This window comes from Nycticebus coucang, chromosome 8 (genome assembly GCF_027406575.1).
Source record: "Nycticebus coucang isolate mNycCou1 chromosome 8, mNycCou1.pri, whole genome shotgun sequence".
Lineage (NCBI taxonomy): Eukaryota > Metazoa > Chordata > Mammalia > Primates > Lorisidae > Nycticebus > Nycticebus coucang.
Genome location: NC_069787.1, coordinates 105,465,339 through 105,482,684, shown reverse-complemented (window position 1 = coordinate 105,482,684; position 17,346 = coordinate 105,465,339). Strand labels below are relative to the sequence as shown.

At 37.6% G+C, this 17,346-nt stretch overlaps 1 protein-coding gene across 3 annotated transcripts in view; it reads left to right on the top strand.

Annotated features, from left to right (window-relative positions):
- CEP70 (centrosomal protein 70) overlaps window positions 1-17,346 on the top strand; it is an 80,339-nt gene that overhangs the window by 59,462 nt on the left and 3,531 nt on the right. For all 3 annotated transcript variants that reach the window (XM_053598907.1, XM_053598906.1, XM_053598905.1), the window contains 4 exons: window positions 1,712-1,817; window positions 8,711-8,881; window positions 16,124-16,270; window positions 16,458-16,626. In XM_053598907.1, coding sequence (XP_053454882.1) covers window positions 1,712-1,817; window positions 8,711-8,881; window positions 16,124-16,270; window positions 16,458-16,626 — 593 coding nt within the window. The remainder of the gene's footprint in view (window positions 1-1,711; window positions 1,818-8,710; window positions 8,882-16,123; window positions 16,271-16,457; window positions 16,627-17,346) is intronic.

Genomic DNA, 17,346 nt, shown 5'->3' with positions numbered 1-17,346 from the left:
AGTCACTGTAAAAGAGAAGAATGTACATTTTCCTTTATGTCTATTCAGCTCTTTTCGGATGTTGTGAAAACAGAGCCCCATGAGGGCGCCCTTCAGTAGAGAGAAGGGGGAGACACGTGTGCACTCATAGGATTGATCTTAGCTCTTACCGAGAAACTGAGTTAGATAATTTTTCTGTTATTGTAGCATTGCTGTCTTTTCACTAGAAGAAGGTGGACTACTTACCTATAGCTAATTCCTTTAAACTAACTCCATTTCTTAATTTGGCTTGAGTGTGCATTAATACTTACCAGAGAATAGCAACTGAGTGGTGACCAGGGGCAATACATGTGACTGGAGAAGAAAGGAAGTCAGAAGCAATGTTGGTCATTAATGAGTCATGAAGTGAATTTAATTGGTTGAGGTCCTAGCAGGAAGATGGTGACATACTCAAGAGAGTTAATTTGAAGTGGGTTTAATAAGAGACTGCGACAGTCTCCTCTTATCCAGAGGGGACATCTTCTAAGATCTCTAGTGGATGCCTGAGACCTTGGGTAGTGCTGAGCCCAGTTGTCATTAGTCGAAACTTATTTCTGGTCATGTTTTCTTACCACAGATTTAATGCCTTTTCCTTCTTACCTAAGCAAGTTGAGAACTTTTGCCTCTTCACTTAAGCGGAGCATTTTTGGCTTCTCTTTGGCATATCCAAATCACTACTCTTGTGATTTAGGGCCGTTATTAACTAAAATAAGGGTTACTTGAATGCAAGCATTGCAATACCACAACAGTTGATCTGATGACTGAGATCATTACTAAGTGACTAAGGGGCAGACAGTGTATACAGCATAGATAAGCTGGACAAAGAGATGAATTGGATCCTGGGTGAGATGGAGTAGGACAGCATGAAATTTCATCACATTCCTCAGAATGGTGTGCAATTTAAAACTTATGAATTGCTTATCTCTGGAGTTTTCTATTTAATGTTCTTGGACCCTGATTGACCTAAGGTAGCTAAAACCATAAAAAGTGAAACCACAGGTAAACAGGCACTATAGTTCTATTTGCAAAGGCATTGTGAGGTAGGAAAAGGAATGTCTACCCCAGCCTGTCTTTGAGGAAATCTGGAAAATGGCAAGGGTTTGCTGCTGTGTTGATAAACTTATATGTAGGTTTCTGGGCCCAGAGTTATAGCCAGTGCTGAGATGGTGGTCTCTGGGGTCTCCATGCCCTCTTGACTAGCCCAGGCATCACTATTGTCTTTTTTTTTTTTTTTTTTCACCAGTTCAAGTAGGAAGAGATGAACCCAACTGTATACCTGTTCCTGCTGCGGTACACAAACCAATTGCCCTGGCCACATTTCTTGCTCCCTTTACCTGTAGCCACTAAGCTTGCAGCACCTTGGGACAGAAGTTGCTTCCATCCTTTGCCATAGTTCTTTCCTGTACTATCTTTTGTGAGGTGGGGGGATGGTTAGAACTTTTTCAGTCTGATACCTTCTGCTTTTAGTGATTCTTTCTAATATGTAGTCTATTGAGAGGAACTTCTTGTTTTCTAGTGACAATATGACTTAAATTTTTTTAACTTTATGCATGTGTATACACACACACACACACACAAGTAAAATAATGTAAGGCTGCTGGGAGGGTATCTGGATCATTGGCTTAGTTTGTTCTCTTAATCCAGTGTCTAGGAAGGCATTTTGTGTTATCTTGATATTTTTTTTCCCTTTTAGATTACAAGAGCTTATTAGTCATAAAAAGACTGAGGACACAGAGATAAAAGATGACCCCAGCAAATATAACCACCAACAGGCCATAATTGACCAGAGATACTTTCAGGTATTGAATCTTGAAAAGATTGGTGTTTGTAATGAATCTTGATTTCAGTCACGGTATAAGTTATCACCTGGTAAGGAATACTTGTATCCTGAATTTGTGTATACTTATACTCTGTCTTGTTTTGTCATGACACACCTGTTTGACTAAAAACAGGGTAGGTAGCTCAACCTATAATTTGTCTAACCTCTGAAAGAGATTCTGGCCTAGTTCAAAGCAGGATAATAAAAAATGCTATGATTTTTAAAAGATTTTGTAATCCTTTTCCCTACTTTCCTCCTTTAAGATATATCCTTTTCTATTCTTTTGTTGTTCCCATTAGTATTATATAAGTGAATCTGTTTTCTTAGTGTCCTTATTGGGTTTTATTTTTGTTTAGATAGTTCATCTGGAATTTAATTTTCTATGTGGTGTGATGCAGGAAATCTAACCTTACTGGTTTTATAGACCATTCACCCACCACATAGGTGAGCAATTAAGACTGGTGGTTTAGCAAAGGAACTGGGCTTTCACTCATATTTTTTTGGGCCCCCATAGGGTTTCAAAATTTTAAATCATTTATCAATTATTTGCAAACTTAAGGGATTTTATTTTAAGTTCTTCTTTCTAGTTTTTATTAATGCTCCAGAAGTTCTGGTAATAAATTCATACATGGTCGTTATCAGAGCAGAGTCGTGCCTTTCCCCCGTCAGATGTGGGCACGTGGTCTTCCTTTAGCCACAGCCCCTCCATCCTCCCTTCACTTATTTGTGCTTGTACCTGGGTTCTCCTTTGAGTTTGCAGTCTCTGGTAGAGCACTTTGTTCTCTACTTTACTGAAGTGACACTTTTATCATAGATCATATTCCTTTGTATGCATAACAGGGGTCCTCAAACTGCGGCCCGCGGGCCACATGAAGCAGTGTGATTGTCCTTGTTCCTGTTTTGTTTTTTTACTTCAAAATAAGGTATGTGCAGTGTGCATAGCAATTTGTTCATAGTTTTTTTTTAAACTATAGTCCGGCCTTCCAACAGTCTGAGGGACAGTGAACTGGCCTCCTGTTTAAAAAGTTTGAAGACCCCTATGGTCTGTTCCATTTCTCTATTTCCATATTAATTTTTCTGAGTTTTTTAGTAGGTTTTGATACCCTTTAGGGCAACTCTCCTGTCATTGTTATTTTAAAAATTTTTCTTAAGCCATGTTTTTAGCACATTTACTTTTCTGGATGACTAGTTTTCAAATTAAAAAATATATCCTATTGATAGCCAGGCATTGTGGTGGGCACCTGTAGTCCCAGTTACTTGGGAGGCTGAGGCAAGAGAATCGCTTAAGCCCAAGAGTTGGAGGTTGCTGTGAGCTGTGACTCTACGGCACTCTACCGAGGGTGACATAATGATACCCTGTCTCAAAAAATAATAATAATAAATAAATATATATATATCCTATTGAGATGAACTGAAATTGGATTGACTTTGTGGACTAATATTTGGAAAAATGACACCTTTATTTATGGTTGTAAATCATCTCATTCAGAAATATGTCTCTAATTTTATTTGGGTCTTACTGTGTAGCCTTCAATAAAGTTTCTATATTTTTTAACTTGCCTCTTGCATATTTCCTGATAGGATTATTTCCTAGTTATAACTTTTTTTTTTTTTTTTTTTTTTGTAGAGACAGAGTTTCACTTTATGGCCCTGGGTAGAGTGCCATGGCCTCACACAGCTCACAGCAACCTCCAACTCCTGGGCTTAAGCAATTCTCTTGCCTCAGCCTCCCGAGCAGCTGGGACTACAGGCACCCACCACAATGCCCGGCTATTTTTTTGTTGCAGTTCGGCCGGGGCTGGGTTTGAACCCGCCACCCTCGGTATATGGGGCCGGCGCCTTACTGACTGAGCCACAGGTGCCGCCCTCCTAGTTATAACTTTTATTGCTTATGTGAATGGGATCCAGGCACCTTTCTGAAAACTGTTTTGTTTTAGATCTCTCTTGTTCTAGTATAGAACTGGATTTCTTTCATTTTATTTTGTTTCTTAGACTTGATTTGAGAGGCTTTGTCCTTTAAAAGGGAAATTAAATCATGGATTTGAGACAAACTCGTATTTCTGCTTTTATACCTGACATCTTTCTGCTTTTCATTTACATAGTTTTTTATTCTTTTTCCTTTAGTTGTATTTACTTTTCCTGACATTTGCTAGTTTGTTTAATGCTTCTTTGTCCTTTTTTTTTTTTATCTTCAGGAAGTTAGAAAGTTCATCTTTTTTGTGTGTTTTTTGACGTAGAGTCTTACTCTGTCACTTTGGGTAGAGTGCTGTGAGCTATGATGATGTCGTCATTCCCTAGGTAGAGTGCCGTGGCATCATCATAGCTCACAACAACCTCAAACTCTCAGGCTCAAGAGATCCTTTTGCCTCAGCCTTCCAAGTAGCTGGGATTATAGGCACCCACCATGACACCTGGCTAGTGTTTCTGTTTTTAGTAGAGACGAGTTCTCACTCTTGCTCAGGCTGGTCTGGAACTCCTGAGATCAATGAGTCCATCTGTCTTGGCCTCCTCCCAGAGTAGTAGGATTACAGGTGTGAGCCACTGCACCGGCCAAAAGTTCATCTTAATTTTTTCTGTCCTCCTAATGATGACCCTTAAAAATGGTTTTATTTAATTAATATCAAGAGTTTATCAGTATCTAAAAACTCTCTGAATAGTGTATGACATGAATTACTTTCTTTTTTCTATTCTTATTTCTCTCAGAATTGTTTAACTCATTTTATGATTTCCTCATTGTTAATACATCTTTTTTTTTTTGAGATGGAGTCTTACTGTGTTGCCCTCAGTAGAGTGCCATGGCGTCAAGCTCACAGCAACCTCAAATTCTTGGACTGAAGCGATTCTCTTGCCTCAGCCTCCCAAGTAGCTAGGACTACAGGCACCACCACAACACTGGGCTATTTTGTTGTTGTTGTTCTTGTTCTTGTTTAGCAGGCCTGGGCTGGATTCGAACCCAACAGCCCCAGTGTATTGTGGCCAGTGCCTTAACCACTGAGCTACGGGCACTGAGCCATTGTTAATATATCTTATATATATAATATATCTTATGCTGCCAATCTTCAGAAGGTAGTTCAGTCATAAGGAAGAATATTCTCTGCTATCAGTGATAATTCAGTGGAAGGGAATTAATTTTTTCATTAAAAGCTTCTAAATATCTGAAGTTATTGCTAAGAGACCTATTTTGTTATAGCTTGAAGTATGACTGAGGACAAAGATTTAAGATAAAAATACTATTTTATCTTTATACTTGTATTACTACTTGTTAAATAGACTGGACTTGATGGTGGTAAATAGGAAATGGTTTTATTCTTTTTTCTTTAACATGCTATTTGGAGTCTCCCTTTCCTCTCCTTAGATGACACATAAGATAGAACTCATCACCTCTGGGGAGAGGGTTATGGTCAAATAGCATACATATTCAGATATTTAAAATTCATTCCAGCATCAGTGATATTAAGGGATTATCTTTTTCTTAGGTATGATAATGGTGTTATGATTTTGTGGGAGAATATGCTTACTTTTAAGAAATGAGTGCTTCATTATTTCAAGGTGAGGAGTTAAGATGTCTTCATTTTTTTCAAATGGTTTAGCTAAAAATATAGGATGAACTAATATGACAAAATATTAACAATTATTGAACCTAGGCAGTGATTATATGGTGTTTGTGATGGTTAATTTTGTGTGAACTTGAATGGGCCACAGGGTGCCCAGATATTTGGTTAAACATTATCCTGGATGTGTCTGAGAGAGTGTTTCTGTATGTGAGTAACATTTGAATTTGTAGACTGAGTAAGGCAGATTGTTCTCCATAATGTGAGTTGGCCTCATCTAAACCAAACAAAGTCCTGAATAGAACAAAAGGCTGAGTAAGAGGGAACCCCTGCCTGACCACCTCCCAGCTGGGACATCAGTTTTTTTCTGCCTTCAGACTCAAAATGAAACATTAGCATTTCCTGCCCACATTCAGATTGTAACTACACATTAGCTTTCCTGGGTCTTGAATTACTGACTATAGATCTGGGGTTTGTCAGCTTCCATAATTGCACGAACCCATTCCTTACTTATAATAAAGCTCCTTATATATAAAATGAACCACATATATAGGAGGAACTATATACAGAGGTTACCAACAATGTATGCACATTTTTAAGAAAGGGAAATACTGTATTAAAATTGTATACACATGCATATATATGCATACTTATCCTGTTGGTTCTGTTTCTCTGGAGGACCCTAAGGTAGATAGATAGATAGATACTAACATTTTTAATTTGTGTGTGTGCTTGAAAATTTTCATAATGAACAAGTTAGAAAAATAAAAGTCCTTTCAAATCTCAATCAAAATGTCAATTCCTCATCCAGTTCAAGGCTTCTCCTTTATGTCTACTCCATCTCATGTCTGACCTGTACTGCTGTGGACAAGTCCTGTTTATTCTCTTTCCTAAACTTCCTCTAGTCCTCTGCTAGGGCATTGGCTTCTCCAGGATTGGCAGCATCAGGTAGATGGTGGGTATCTTGACTAGTGCTGGTATATTTTAATACTGGTGCCCTGTGTGCAGCTGATGACCAAATATTGCCTCTGCTTCTCTTTCATGGCACACTTGTGTGTGTTTAGTTATGCCTTTCCCATCACCTAGGAACCTTGGCAGTGTACCATTCATTTTGTAAGCAGTGCATTTTGCAGCTGACTTTTTATGAATCCCTCCCCTTCCTTTTGTTTTAAAGTGATACTTCCCTGAGGTCCTTTAGCCCTAGGCAATTATTATTATTATTGTTGTTGTTGTTATTATTATTTGAAATAGTCTTACTATGTCGCCCTCGGTAGAGTGCCATGGTGTCATAGCTCACAGTAACCTCCAACTTCTGGGCTTAAGTGATTCTCTTGCCTCAGCCTCCCAAGTAGCTGGGACTATAGGCGCCCTCCACAATGCCCAGCTATTTTTTTTTTGGCCAGCCTTGGTGTATGTGGCTGGCACCATAACCATTGTGCTATGGGCACTGAGCCAATAGGCAGTTATTTTTCATGAAAACAAAGTTTGACTCTCTTCCAAAGTGTTTGGCCACTGAGTATATTTTTACTCTTACTACAATGGAAAAAGGCAGGATTCTCTTGTTGCTGCCTCCTCTCCTTGCTCTGTTCCATCTTTATGCTTATAAATGTATCAGTTCATTTTTGCTGTGTAACAAACCCATCATAAAACATAGTGACATAAAATACTAACCCTTTAATATTATGCTTAGATAACCAGGCATATCTGTTGATAATGGCTGGGTTACCCATGTATGTGCTATGATATACAGATCAGTTAAGGCTTTGCTTCTGTTAGCTCTGTGGGTATTGGCTAAGAGTGATAGGGATGAGCAGGCCATGTGTCTGTCATTATCTACCAGTCCTGTCTGGACTTGGCCATGTGGCAACAACAGAGTGCAAACAGAAGAAGAAACATGATCAAGGCCTCTTGAGACCCTGGCTATAACTGGCGTGACTTTCCTTCAAGAGCATTCTGTGGCCAAAGCAAGGCCCAAAACCAACTCAGATTCAAGGGTTCAGAAATACACTGCATTTCTTGAAGGGAGAACCTCAGAGTCAACACCACAAAGGAACGAAAACATAAGAGAAATAATTACAGCCATTTTTGCAGATAATATGCTACAAAGTATGGGCACATGCTTCTAGACATACCTGTAAATCCCACTTGATTCACTACTCATGGAGATTGTCCTGTGATCTTACGGAGCTCAGGTTGTACTAGCTCCTTGATCTCTTTCAAAAGTTCCCTTGCCACCTTCCTTACCTTTGGTGTGAGGCAGGGAGAAAAGAAGGACTGTATTTCCACTCTCATTCATAATTTAGTGGAGGATAAATGCATTCATAGATGAGTTTAAATATAATAGAAATACAATATTTCAAGATATTGAAATACACTCTCCTAAACTAAAACAGCAATAAAAAACTGTTTATAAATAAACATTGGAAGTCAAATTCTCAGAAGACCTGTTTGTTATAGCTTTCTATGGGGAGAAAAGAAAAACAACAGCATTTTAGAAGCTCTACATAGTCTTTTTAAATGACACTTTTTCTGATGAGTTCTGTCTTATGAAACTAACATTTTTTTAGTCTGTTACTGTCTAGAGTCAGTTTAATCATCTCTGACTGAGAACTGCATGATAGGCTAAGAACTTCTCTTTAGGGCGGCGCCGGCCCCATATACCGAGGGTGGCGGGTTCAAACCCGGCCCCGGCCAAACTGCAACCAAAAAATAGCCGGGCGTTGTGGCAGGCGCCTGTAGTCCCGGCTACTTGGGAGGCTGAGGCAAGAGAATTGCTTAAGCCCAAGAGCTGGAGGTTGCTGTGAGCTGTGTGAGGCCACGGCACTCTACCGAGGGCCATAGAGTGAGATTCTGTCTCTACAAAAAAAAAAGAACTTCTCTTTAAAATGTTTGGGACTTCATTATTCATTCTCACTTTGAACTTCAGCTAAAGTTAAGAGCAATAGCAAAAGTCTCTTTTAACATCCTATTTAGCTTAAATATGAGAAGGCAGAAATAGGGAAATGTGGAGACTGTAACTAAGGCTAAGTGATTATTCTCTATGTGGATTATAATAAGTCATTCATAACTATTTTCAAGTCTAATTCATTTTTAATTTTTCTGCAAAAGTTTTCAATAGAACTTACATATTTAACATGTTAATGAAACTACTATATTACAAAAAAATTACAAGTGTAGATCTCATTTAAGATCTTCTTAATACCTAAAATTATTAACTCTGAGAATGATGTTATACTGACACATAAAGCATTCCTTTAACATATGTATATCACTTTGTAGGAATGTGATAAACATTTTGACTAACATATGTCTTTTTTTAAAGGTGCTGTGTAGCATCAATTCAATTATTCACAATCCAAGAGCTCCAGTAATAATTTATAAACAGAGCAAAGGAGGAGCCCCAAATTTTAATAAAGATCTTGTTCAAGATTGTGGATTTGAGCATCTTGTTCCAGTAATAGAAATGTGGGCAGATCAACTGACATCATTGAAGGTAAGGGGTTGACTGTTACTTGCTTCAAACATCTGGATTCTTTTGGCTTTATTAATAGGATTTGGCTTAATTTTTCTGTTTTTCTTAACTGTGAAGCTGAAAAAGCTTATTAGCTTATCTAAAACTGTAATCTTCTTACTTACCTGTCTATTTTAAGTACTATTTAATGTCATCATTGCTGTCAGCTTTATCTTCTTGGAAGTTTTATCAAACAAGAAAATTTTTAGGCCTGTTCCTTCATTGAAAATCTATAGTGGATGCACTTTGTACATCTAGGCCCTTCCCTATTCTACCGTCATCTTCCTCCTATTGGTATTTCCATGCTACATATTTTTCCTGATCCTTCTTTCTTTTTTTAAATTTCAGGTTAATATGAAACCACTAGGTTATATAGTTTACACATGTAAGGTTAAAGTTTGAGTTGTAGTTGTGTCCTACACCCAGGGAGTATGCCATATGTCCATGCATTGTATCCGTTGGGTGGGAACTTACTAAATCCCCTCCCCACTTGCCCCTTCTTGAATTGAATTGAGTTTTTCTCTCATGTGGGTCTGTGATTGTTAATCTCCTAGTTTTAAGGTGGTATTGAGTACATGTGATGCTTTTTCTAATCTTGTGATACTTTACTTAGGAGAATGCTTTCTAAATCCTTTGAGGTAAACACAAAAGACATAAAGTCTCCATTATTTTTTATGCCTGAATAGTTTTCCATGGTATACATATAGCACAGTTTGTTAATCCATTCATGGGTTGATGGGCACTTGGGTTGATTCCACACCTTTGCAATTATCAATGGAGCTGCTATAAACATTTGAGTGCAAATGTCCTTGTGGTAAAATGTCTTTTTTTCATTTGGGCAAATACCTAGTAGTGGGATTACAAGGTGAAAAGGTAGGTCTGCTTTTAGTTCTTTGAGTAATCTCCATACTCTTTTCTGTAGGAGTTGTACTAGTTTGCAGTCCTACCAACAGTGCATGAGTGTTCCCTTCTCTCTGCATCCCTGCCTGGCCTTTATTTCTCTTCACATAATGTCTTATCCTTCATTTCATTATAATGAAGGATATCTTCTATCTCTTTATATTTTGAATCATTTTTCTTCTCCCAGAACTGAGCTTATCTTCATGTCTATTCTCTAGAGCAGGATAATAGTCAGCTAGCAGCCAACCCTACTCTTACCCATCCTGTCTATTCATGGAAGATTAAAATTTGTTCCCTCTGTAAAGTTATTATGTGCTCCTTATTGCATAGTTTCAGGGTTTTTCAGGTTTTGTTGGCTAGTTTACTGAAAGGTCCATTGCTAAAGTCAGTAGTATTTAATTTCTGTGCCCTTGAAACTTTAGGTTTTCCAGTGACTGTCACACACAACACTACCTGTGTTAATGAAGATACGATTAAATTGTTTGTCAACAGAAACCTTATTACATGCAATAGAAATGATGCAGAAGATATCTGTTAAGAATGTGTAGGCTCCACGAGGACAAAGTTGTTTGTTTGTTTGTGACAGAGTCTCACTATGTCACCCTTGGTAGAGTGCTGTGGCATCACAGCTCACAGCAACCTCTAACTCTTGGGCTTAAACAATTCTCTTGCTTTAGCCTCCCAAGTAACTGGGACTACACGTGCCTGCCACAACACCTGGCTATTTTTTGGTTGCAGTGGTCATTGTTGTTTAGCAGGCCTGGGCTCAAACCCGCCAGCCTCCGGTGTATGTAGCTGGCGCCCTACTTACTGAGCTATAGGCACCGAGCCAAGGACAAAGTTTTGTATTATTTTCCTCTGATATGTCCCAAGGATCCTGATATATATATATATTTTTATATATATATAAAATGAGTGCTCAATTAATATTTGTTAAAAGAATGAAGCAAGATAATATATTCCAAGACAAAATGGGAGTGGTAATGTTATATTTTTTAAAAATTATAATGAAAACATGCCTGTAACTGATGAAAAATTTTCACATTCATCCTAATTTCTACTTCCCTTATTATATAGTACTCAGAGTTATATAATATATAAATATTTTTACTGAGTGACAATGCTAGATTAATAGCCTATTTTATAGCTCTGAATTCCTCCAGTGTATATCTCAGAAAAGGGTGAAATAGTGATTAACTGTATAAATCAAGGCATTTCCCCAATCATTGTTTGTCAGGGGGTTTTCCCAGTGGTAAAGAACAGTGTTTACTCCACTTTTCTCCTTTTCAGAAGAGATGGACTAGAAAAAGCTCCTTTTCCTAAGAGAAAAGACCAGAAGAGAGGAAGAAGGCAAAGGAAAGAATCAAATTAATGGATGGTTATAGTTTACTGTGTTCAAAGCATTATGGGAGGTATCAGAAAAGGTGAATATGAGATTTAGACTAATTGAAGAGGCAAAATATACTCAAATATGAAAGAAAATTTAAGCAATCATGTATGATATCTCATTAGAAGAATTGAAGGCAGTAAAAATAGATCACCTCTGATGAATTCCAAGTGAATGATGCAGATAAGTCTGGAGGACACTAATAATCTCTCTGAATTATAGCACCCAAGTACTATAATTCAGAGAGTTTGTTTTTTTTTTTTTTCAGAGTAATCTGAAGGTACAGACAATTAGGTTATGTTATTTGCATTTCTTAGGTAAAATCCAAGTTGTTGTTGTGCCCCTCACCCAGGAGGTGTACTATATACCCTCACATAGTGCTTATGAGGGAGAGCACACTAGTCTCCCTCTCTTCTCTCCTCTTCCCCGTCCCTCCACCCCCACTTGAATTTAATTGTTCCTCTCTTATATGGAAGTGTATTTGTCTACTGGTTTCATATTAATATTGAGTACATTGGACACTTTTCCATTCTTATGATACTTTACTAAGTAGAATATTCTCCAACTCCTTCCACGTTAGTACAAAAGATATAAAGTCTATCATTTTTTATGGCTCAATAGTATTCTGTGGTATACATATACCACAGTTTATTAATCCATTCATGTGTTGATGGGCACTTGGGTTGATTCTACATCTTGGCAATTATGAATTGAGCTTTGATAAACATTTTAGTGCAAATGTCCTTATGGTAAAATGATTTCTTTTCTTCTGAGTCGATACCTATTAATGGGATTGCAGGATCAAATGGAAGATCTACCCTTAGCCGTTTGAGGATTCTCCATGTATCTTTTCAAAGAGGCTGCATTAGTTTGCAATCCCACCAGTAGTGTACAAGTGTTCCCTTCTCTCCACATCTATGCCGGCACCTGCAGCTTTGGGACTTTGTGATGTGGGCCATTCTCACTAGGGTTGATATCTCAAGGTGGTTTTGATTTGCATTTCTCTGATAATTAGGGACAAGGAACATTTTTTTCAGGTGTTTGTTGGCCATTCATCTATCTTCTTTGGAGAAGTTTCTCTTCATGTCTCTTGCCCAGTAATAAATGGGATTGCTTGCTCTTCTTTTGTTGATCTATTGAGTTCTCTGTGGATTTTGGTTATTGCTTTATAATTAGAATATTCTGAGGAATTAGCTTTATAATTATTCTGAGGATAACCAACAGGAAATTATTTCAAATCAGTTATTTCTGCCATTGAAGTAACTCATGAATTTTTAGCAGTGCTTCAGAGATTTACACTGCAGTTTCAGGATCGAAACTGAGAAACTACATGAGATCTTTGAGGCCTCATAGCAAAGGTTCTTTATAATGTAGCAGCCTCTCAGTTTGGGACAGTCATCTTCCTAAATTAAATTTTTTCCTCAGGTTAGAGTTGGCTTAAAAGAAAAGCATAGGTTAGAGAGATGAATGGATAAGCAAAATGTGGTATATACATATAATGTGGTATATACTTATATTCAGCCATATCAGGTAGGAGACTCTGACTCATACATTGTAAGTGAACGTTATGAGGACATCATGCTAAGAAAAACAAATCAGTCACAAAAGACAAATACTGTATGATTCCACTTATATGAGATACTTAGAAATCAGAGGCAAAGTAGAATGGTGGTTACTGGTAGGAGGAGGGAATAGGGAGTTAAATGGGTATAGAGTTTCAGTTTTACAGTATGGAAAGAGTCATGGAGATGGATGCCATGGAGATGCACAAGGTTATGAACATATTTAATAACATTGAACTAATACTAAAAAATGGTTAAGATAGTAAATTTTATGTATGTATATTTTATCACAATAACAAAAAGAGAGTTGAAGAAGGCACGGAGCCAGCTAGCTGTCTCCTTCCGTCTTTTCTCTTCTGTTTTTCCAAGAAAGGTGAGCTATGGATGATGTAGCTTTCCTCAGACCAGTACACTGTTGTACATTGTTGCTTTACCATTCCACCAGTGCTCCAGATACCAGACATACAAAGGGAGGAGGCCCGTGGTAATATTCCTACATTCCTACTGGGCAGTGTGAAGAACCTAGGAGAACCTCTTATATTTTTCACAGCTTACCTGGTGGACTATGCCACACTGTAGAGGAGATGAGAACATTTTCCTTCTTAGTTCTATAATACTCTTTTATTCTCAAGCAAAAATTTATTATAAGATTGGGTGTGCCTTTTACCATAGATTTTATAAATGTGCCTGGATGATGGAGAGTTAACAAAGGTGTCATTATGCTTCTACTTGCTGACTTTTTTTCAAACTCTAGTGGCACTGATGGTAAACATTCATTTGATGTGAATTGCTAAAAGAGCCTTCCTACTAAACAAGAGGTTAAAGATGGCAACATATGAGTTGTGGGCCATCTTATCATGTGTTAAATAAGTGGAAGACTAATATAAGAAGTTAGAAAAAGGGCTCAGCACCTGTGGCTCAAGTGGCTAAGGTGCCCACCACATACACCAGAGCTGGCGGTTCAAATCCAACCCGGCCCTGCCAAACAACGACGGCTGCAACCAAAAAATAGCCGGGCATTGTGGCAGGCTCCTGTAGTCCCAGCTTCTTGGGAGGCGGAGGCAGGAGAACCACTTGAACCCAGGAGTTGGAGGTTGCTGTGAGCTGTGATGCCACAGCATTCTACCCAGGGCAACAGCTTAAGGCTCTGTCTCAAAAAAAAAAAAAAAAAGAAGAAGAAGAAGACCTTAGAAAAAGGAGGAATTTCTTGTGCTTTCTGTATTCTAAAGCTGTGCTTCCCAATACAATAGCCACTAGCTACATGTGGCTGTTGATCACGTGAAATGTAGCTAGTCTCAATTGAGATGTGCTGTAGGTATAAAATATATACTGGTTTTAGAAGACTTAGTATGGAAAAAAAATAAAATACTGATTACATATCGAAATAATATTTTGAATATATTGGGTTAAATAAAATATATTTTAAAAAATAATGTCATCTGTTTTTTGTTGTTGTTTTTTTTTTTGTAGAGACAGAGTCTCACTGTACCGCCCTTGGGTAGAGTTCCGTGGCGTCACACGGCTCACAGCAACCTCTAACTCTTGGGCTTACGCGATTCTCTTGCCTCAGCCTCCCGAGCAGCTGGGACTACAGGCGCGCGCCACAACGCCCGGCTATTTTTCTGTTGCAGTTTGGCCGGGGCTGGGTCTGAACCCGCCACCCTCGGCATATGGGGCCGGCGCCCTACTCACTGAGCCACAGGCGCCGCCCAATGTCATCTGTTTATTTGTACTTTTCAAATTGTGGCTACTAGACAACTTCAAATTACTGAGTCCCACATCACATTTCTTTTGGAAGCCATTATTCTAAAGGGCCAAGCCCTACACCATGCACATACAGGTTGAATATCCCTTACCAGAAATACTTGGGAGCAGAAGCATTTCAATTATGTATTTTTTTTTTTTTTTTTTTTTTTACTTTGGGCATTTATAAAATATATAGTGGTTGAGCATCTCTACTTTGAAAATGCTAAATGCTCCAATGAGCATTTCCTTTGAGTGTCATGTCAGTACTCAGAGTTTCAGATTTTGGAGCATGTCAGATTTTCAGGTTACAGATGCTCAACCTGTAGTAGATATTTGTCAATTGATTAGTCATTAGAGCGCTCAGTTTTCAATAGCCTTGCTTCTTGTGCACAGTTTAAAATAGATTAGAGCAACATGTCTATGAACATATTTAATAACAATGAACTAACACTGAAAAATGGTTAAGATAGTAAATTTTATGTATGTATATTTTATCACAATAACAAAAGAAATTTTATGTATGTATATTTTATCACAACACAAGAAAACTATGTAGTGTTATGAAGATAAAGCAGAATTAATTTAGAGATCCTTTCAGATTCAAAACCTGCTGGAGCCTGACATGGTGGCCTGCACCTGTTGTTCCACCTACTCAGGAGGCTGAGGCAGGAGGATCCCTTGAGCCCAGGAGTTCAAGTCTAGCCTAGACAACATAGCAGATCTGCTCTCTTAAAAAAAAAAGAAAAAGAAAAACCTGCCTGAAGATACATGTTACAACATTGATAAATCTTAAACATTATGCTAAGGGTATTATATAACTGCATTGATGTGAAATGCCCACAAAAGGCATAGCCGTAAAAACAGAAAGACTAGTAGTTAGCCCAGGAGCTGCAGGGAGGGGAAAATGGAAAAGAATGCGAGTGAGATTTCTTTTTGGATGTACATATTGCATATCCCTGTAAAACTATTAAAACTACTGAATTGTGTATTTAATGAGGCTAAATTTTATGGGATGTGAATTACATCTCAATAAAGTAGTTATAAAAATTCAAAACCAGGGCGGCACCTGGTGAGTAGGGCGCTGGCCCCATAAACCGAGGGTGGAGGGTTCAAACGCGGCCCCGGCCAAACTGCAACAAAAAAATAGCTGGGTGTCGTGGCGGGCACCTGTAGTCCCAGCTACTCCCAGAGGCTGAGGCAAGAGAATCCACCTAAGCCCAAGAGCTGGAGGTTGCTGTGAGCTGTGATGCAACAGCACTCTACCAAGGGTGACAAAGTGAGACTCTTTTCTCTAAAAAAAAAAAAAATTCAAAAAAAAATGTAAGGACAAACTTTATATAAACTTTTTATTTATTTCTAAATAAATAATATATTAAAAATAGTAAATAACATAAAATTACTTAGCAAATATTCAGGATAATCAGTAGACTTTTTTTGATAGGGCCTGTATTTATCTGAAGAAGTCAAATTTTAACAGATTTGTTGAAAACTAGTAACAGTATTTTAAAAAATGGTGGTTTTATACATTATATATATATTTTTAGCCTGCCTGAATAATGGTTTTATTATTGGTAATGTAGAAACTGTTTATTTAATAAATAATACCATGTAGTTTCTTTTGTTACAAAGGATTTATATAAGTCCTTGAAAATACTGTCTGCAGAACTGGTGCCTTGGCATAATTTAATGAAGCAGGATGAAGATGAAAGTATCAAAGTTGAAGATTTGTTGTTTATGGTAGATACCATGTTGGAAGAAATTGAAAATAAGGAAAAGGTAATGCTTAGTATTTATATAAATGTTTACATTTTAATGTACTCTTATTTTAAAAATTGGTAATGATTTAGATATTAGTATTTGTTCTACTAGAGTTCAGTTTGTCTTTTTGAAGTTTTTTAAATTAAAGATTTTGGATTATTTAAAGATGTGAGCTATCTTTTTTATAATCCTCTCTTTTGAGCAGGGCAGCAATTTGTCAGACTTTGAAATGTTGCAAGCTATTGTTTCTCACTTCCAAAAATTATTTGATGTGCCTTCTTTAAATGGAGTCTATCCCCGAATGAATGAAGTTTATACAAGGCTTGGAGAAATGAACAATGCTGTGAGAAACCTTCAAGAACTCCTAGAATTAGGTGATGACCTTTTATCATTACCCACATTGAAGAATTATTCCTAATAATTTTTAAATTATTATTATATTTTATTATCTTTAAAATTTGTTTCAGAATGTTAGTGGGCACACATCTTGTTTACATGCTTTGTTTTTGCACAGATTGAATCACAGTTATACATGTAAGTGTGCTCTTCACCCACATAGTGTGCACTGTACCCAATAGGTATGAATTCACCCATCCCTTCCTTCTCCCTCCCACAGCTTGATTTTCAATGAGATTTACTTCCATATATGTGCTTAAGTGTTGATCAGTTAGTTCAAATTTATTCTTAATAAATTAACAAAAAGTAGGTAAAAGAATTTTAAAGTAAAAAGAATAAAATGGACTCGGCACCCATACCTCAGTGAGTAGGGTGCCAGCCACATACACCAAGGCTGGTGGGTTCGAGCCCAGCCTGAGCCTGCTAAACAACAATGACAACTGCAACCAAATAATAGCCGGGCATTGTGGCGGGCGCCTGTAGTCCCAGCTACTCAGGAGGCTGAGGGCAACAGAATCGCTTAAGCCCAAGACTTTGAGGTTGCTGTGAGCTGTGATGCTACAGCACTCTATCAAGGGCAACATAATGGGACTCTTGTCTCAAAAATAATAATAATAATAATACTAAAAATAAAGAATAAAATGTTCGATACAGATAATAATTCTGGGAATTCCTTGTTAAAATAATTAATATCCTAT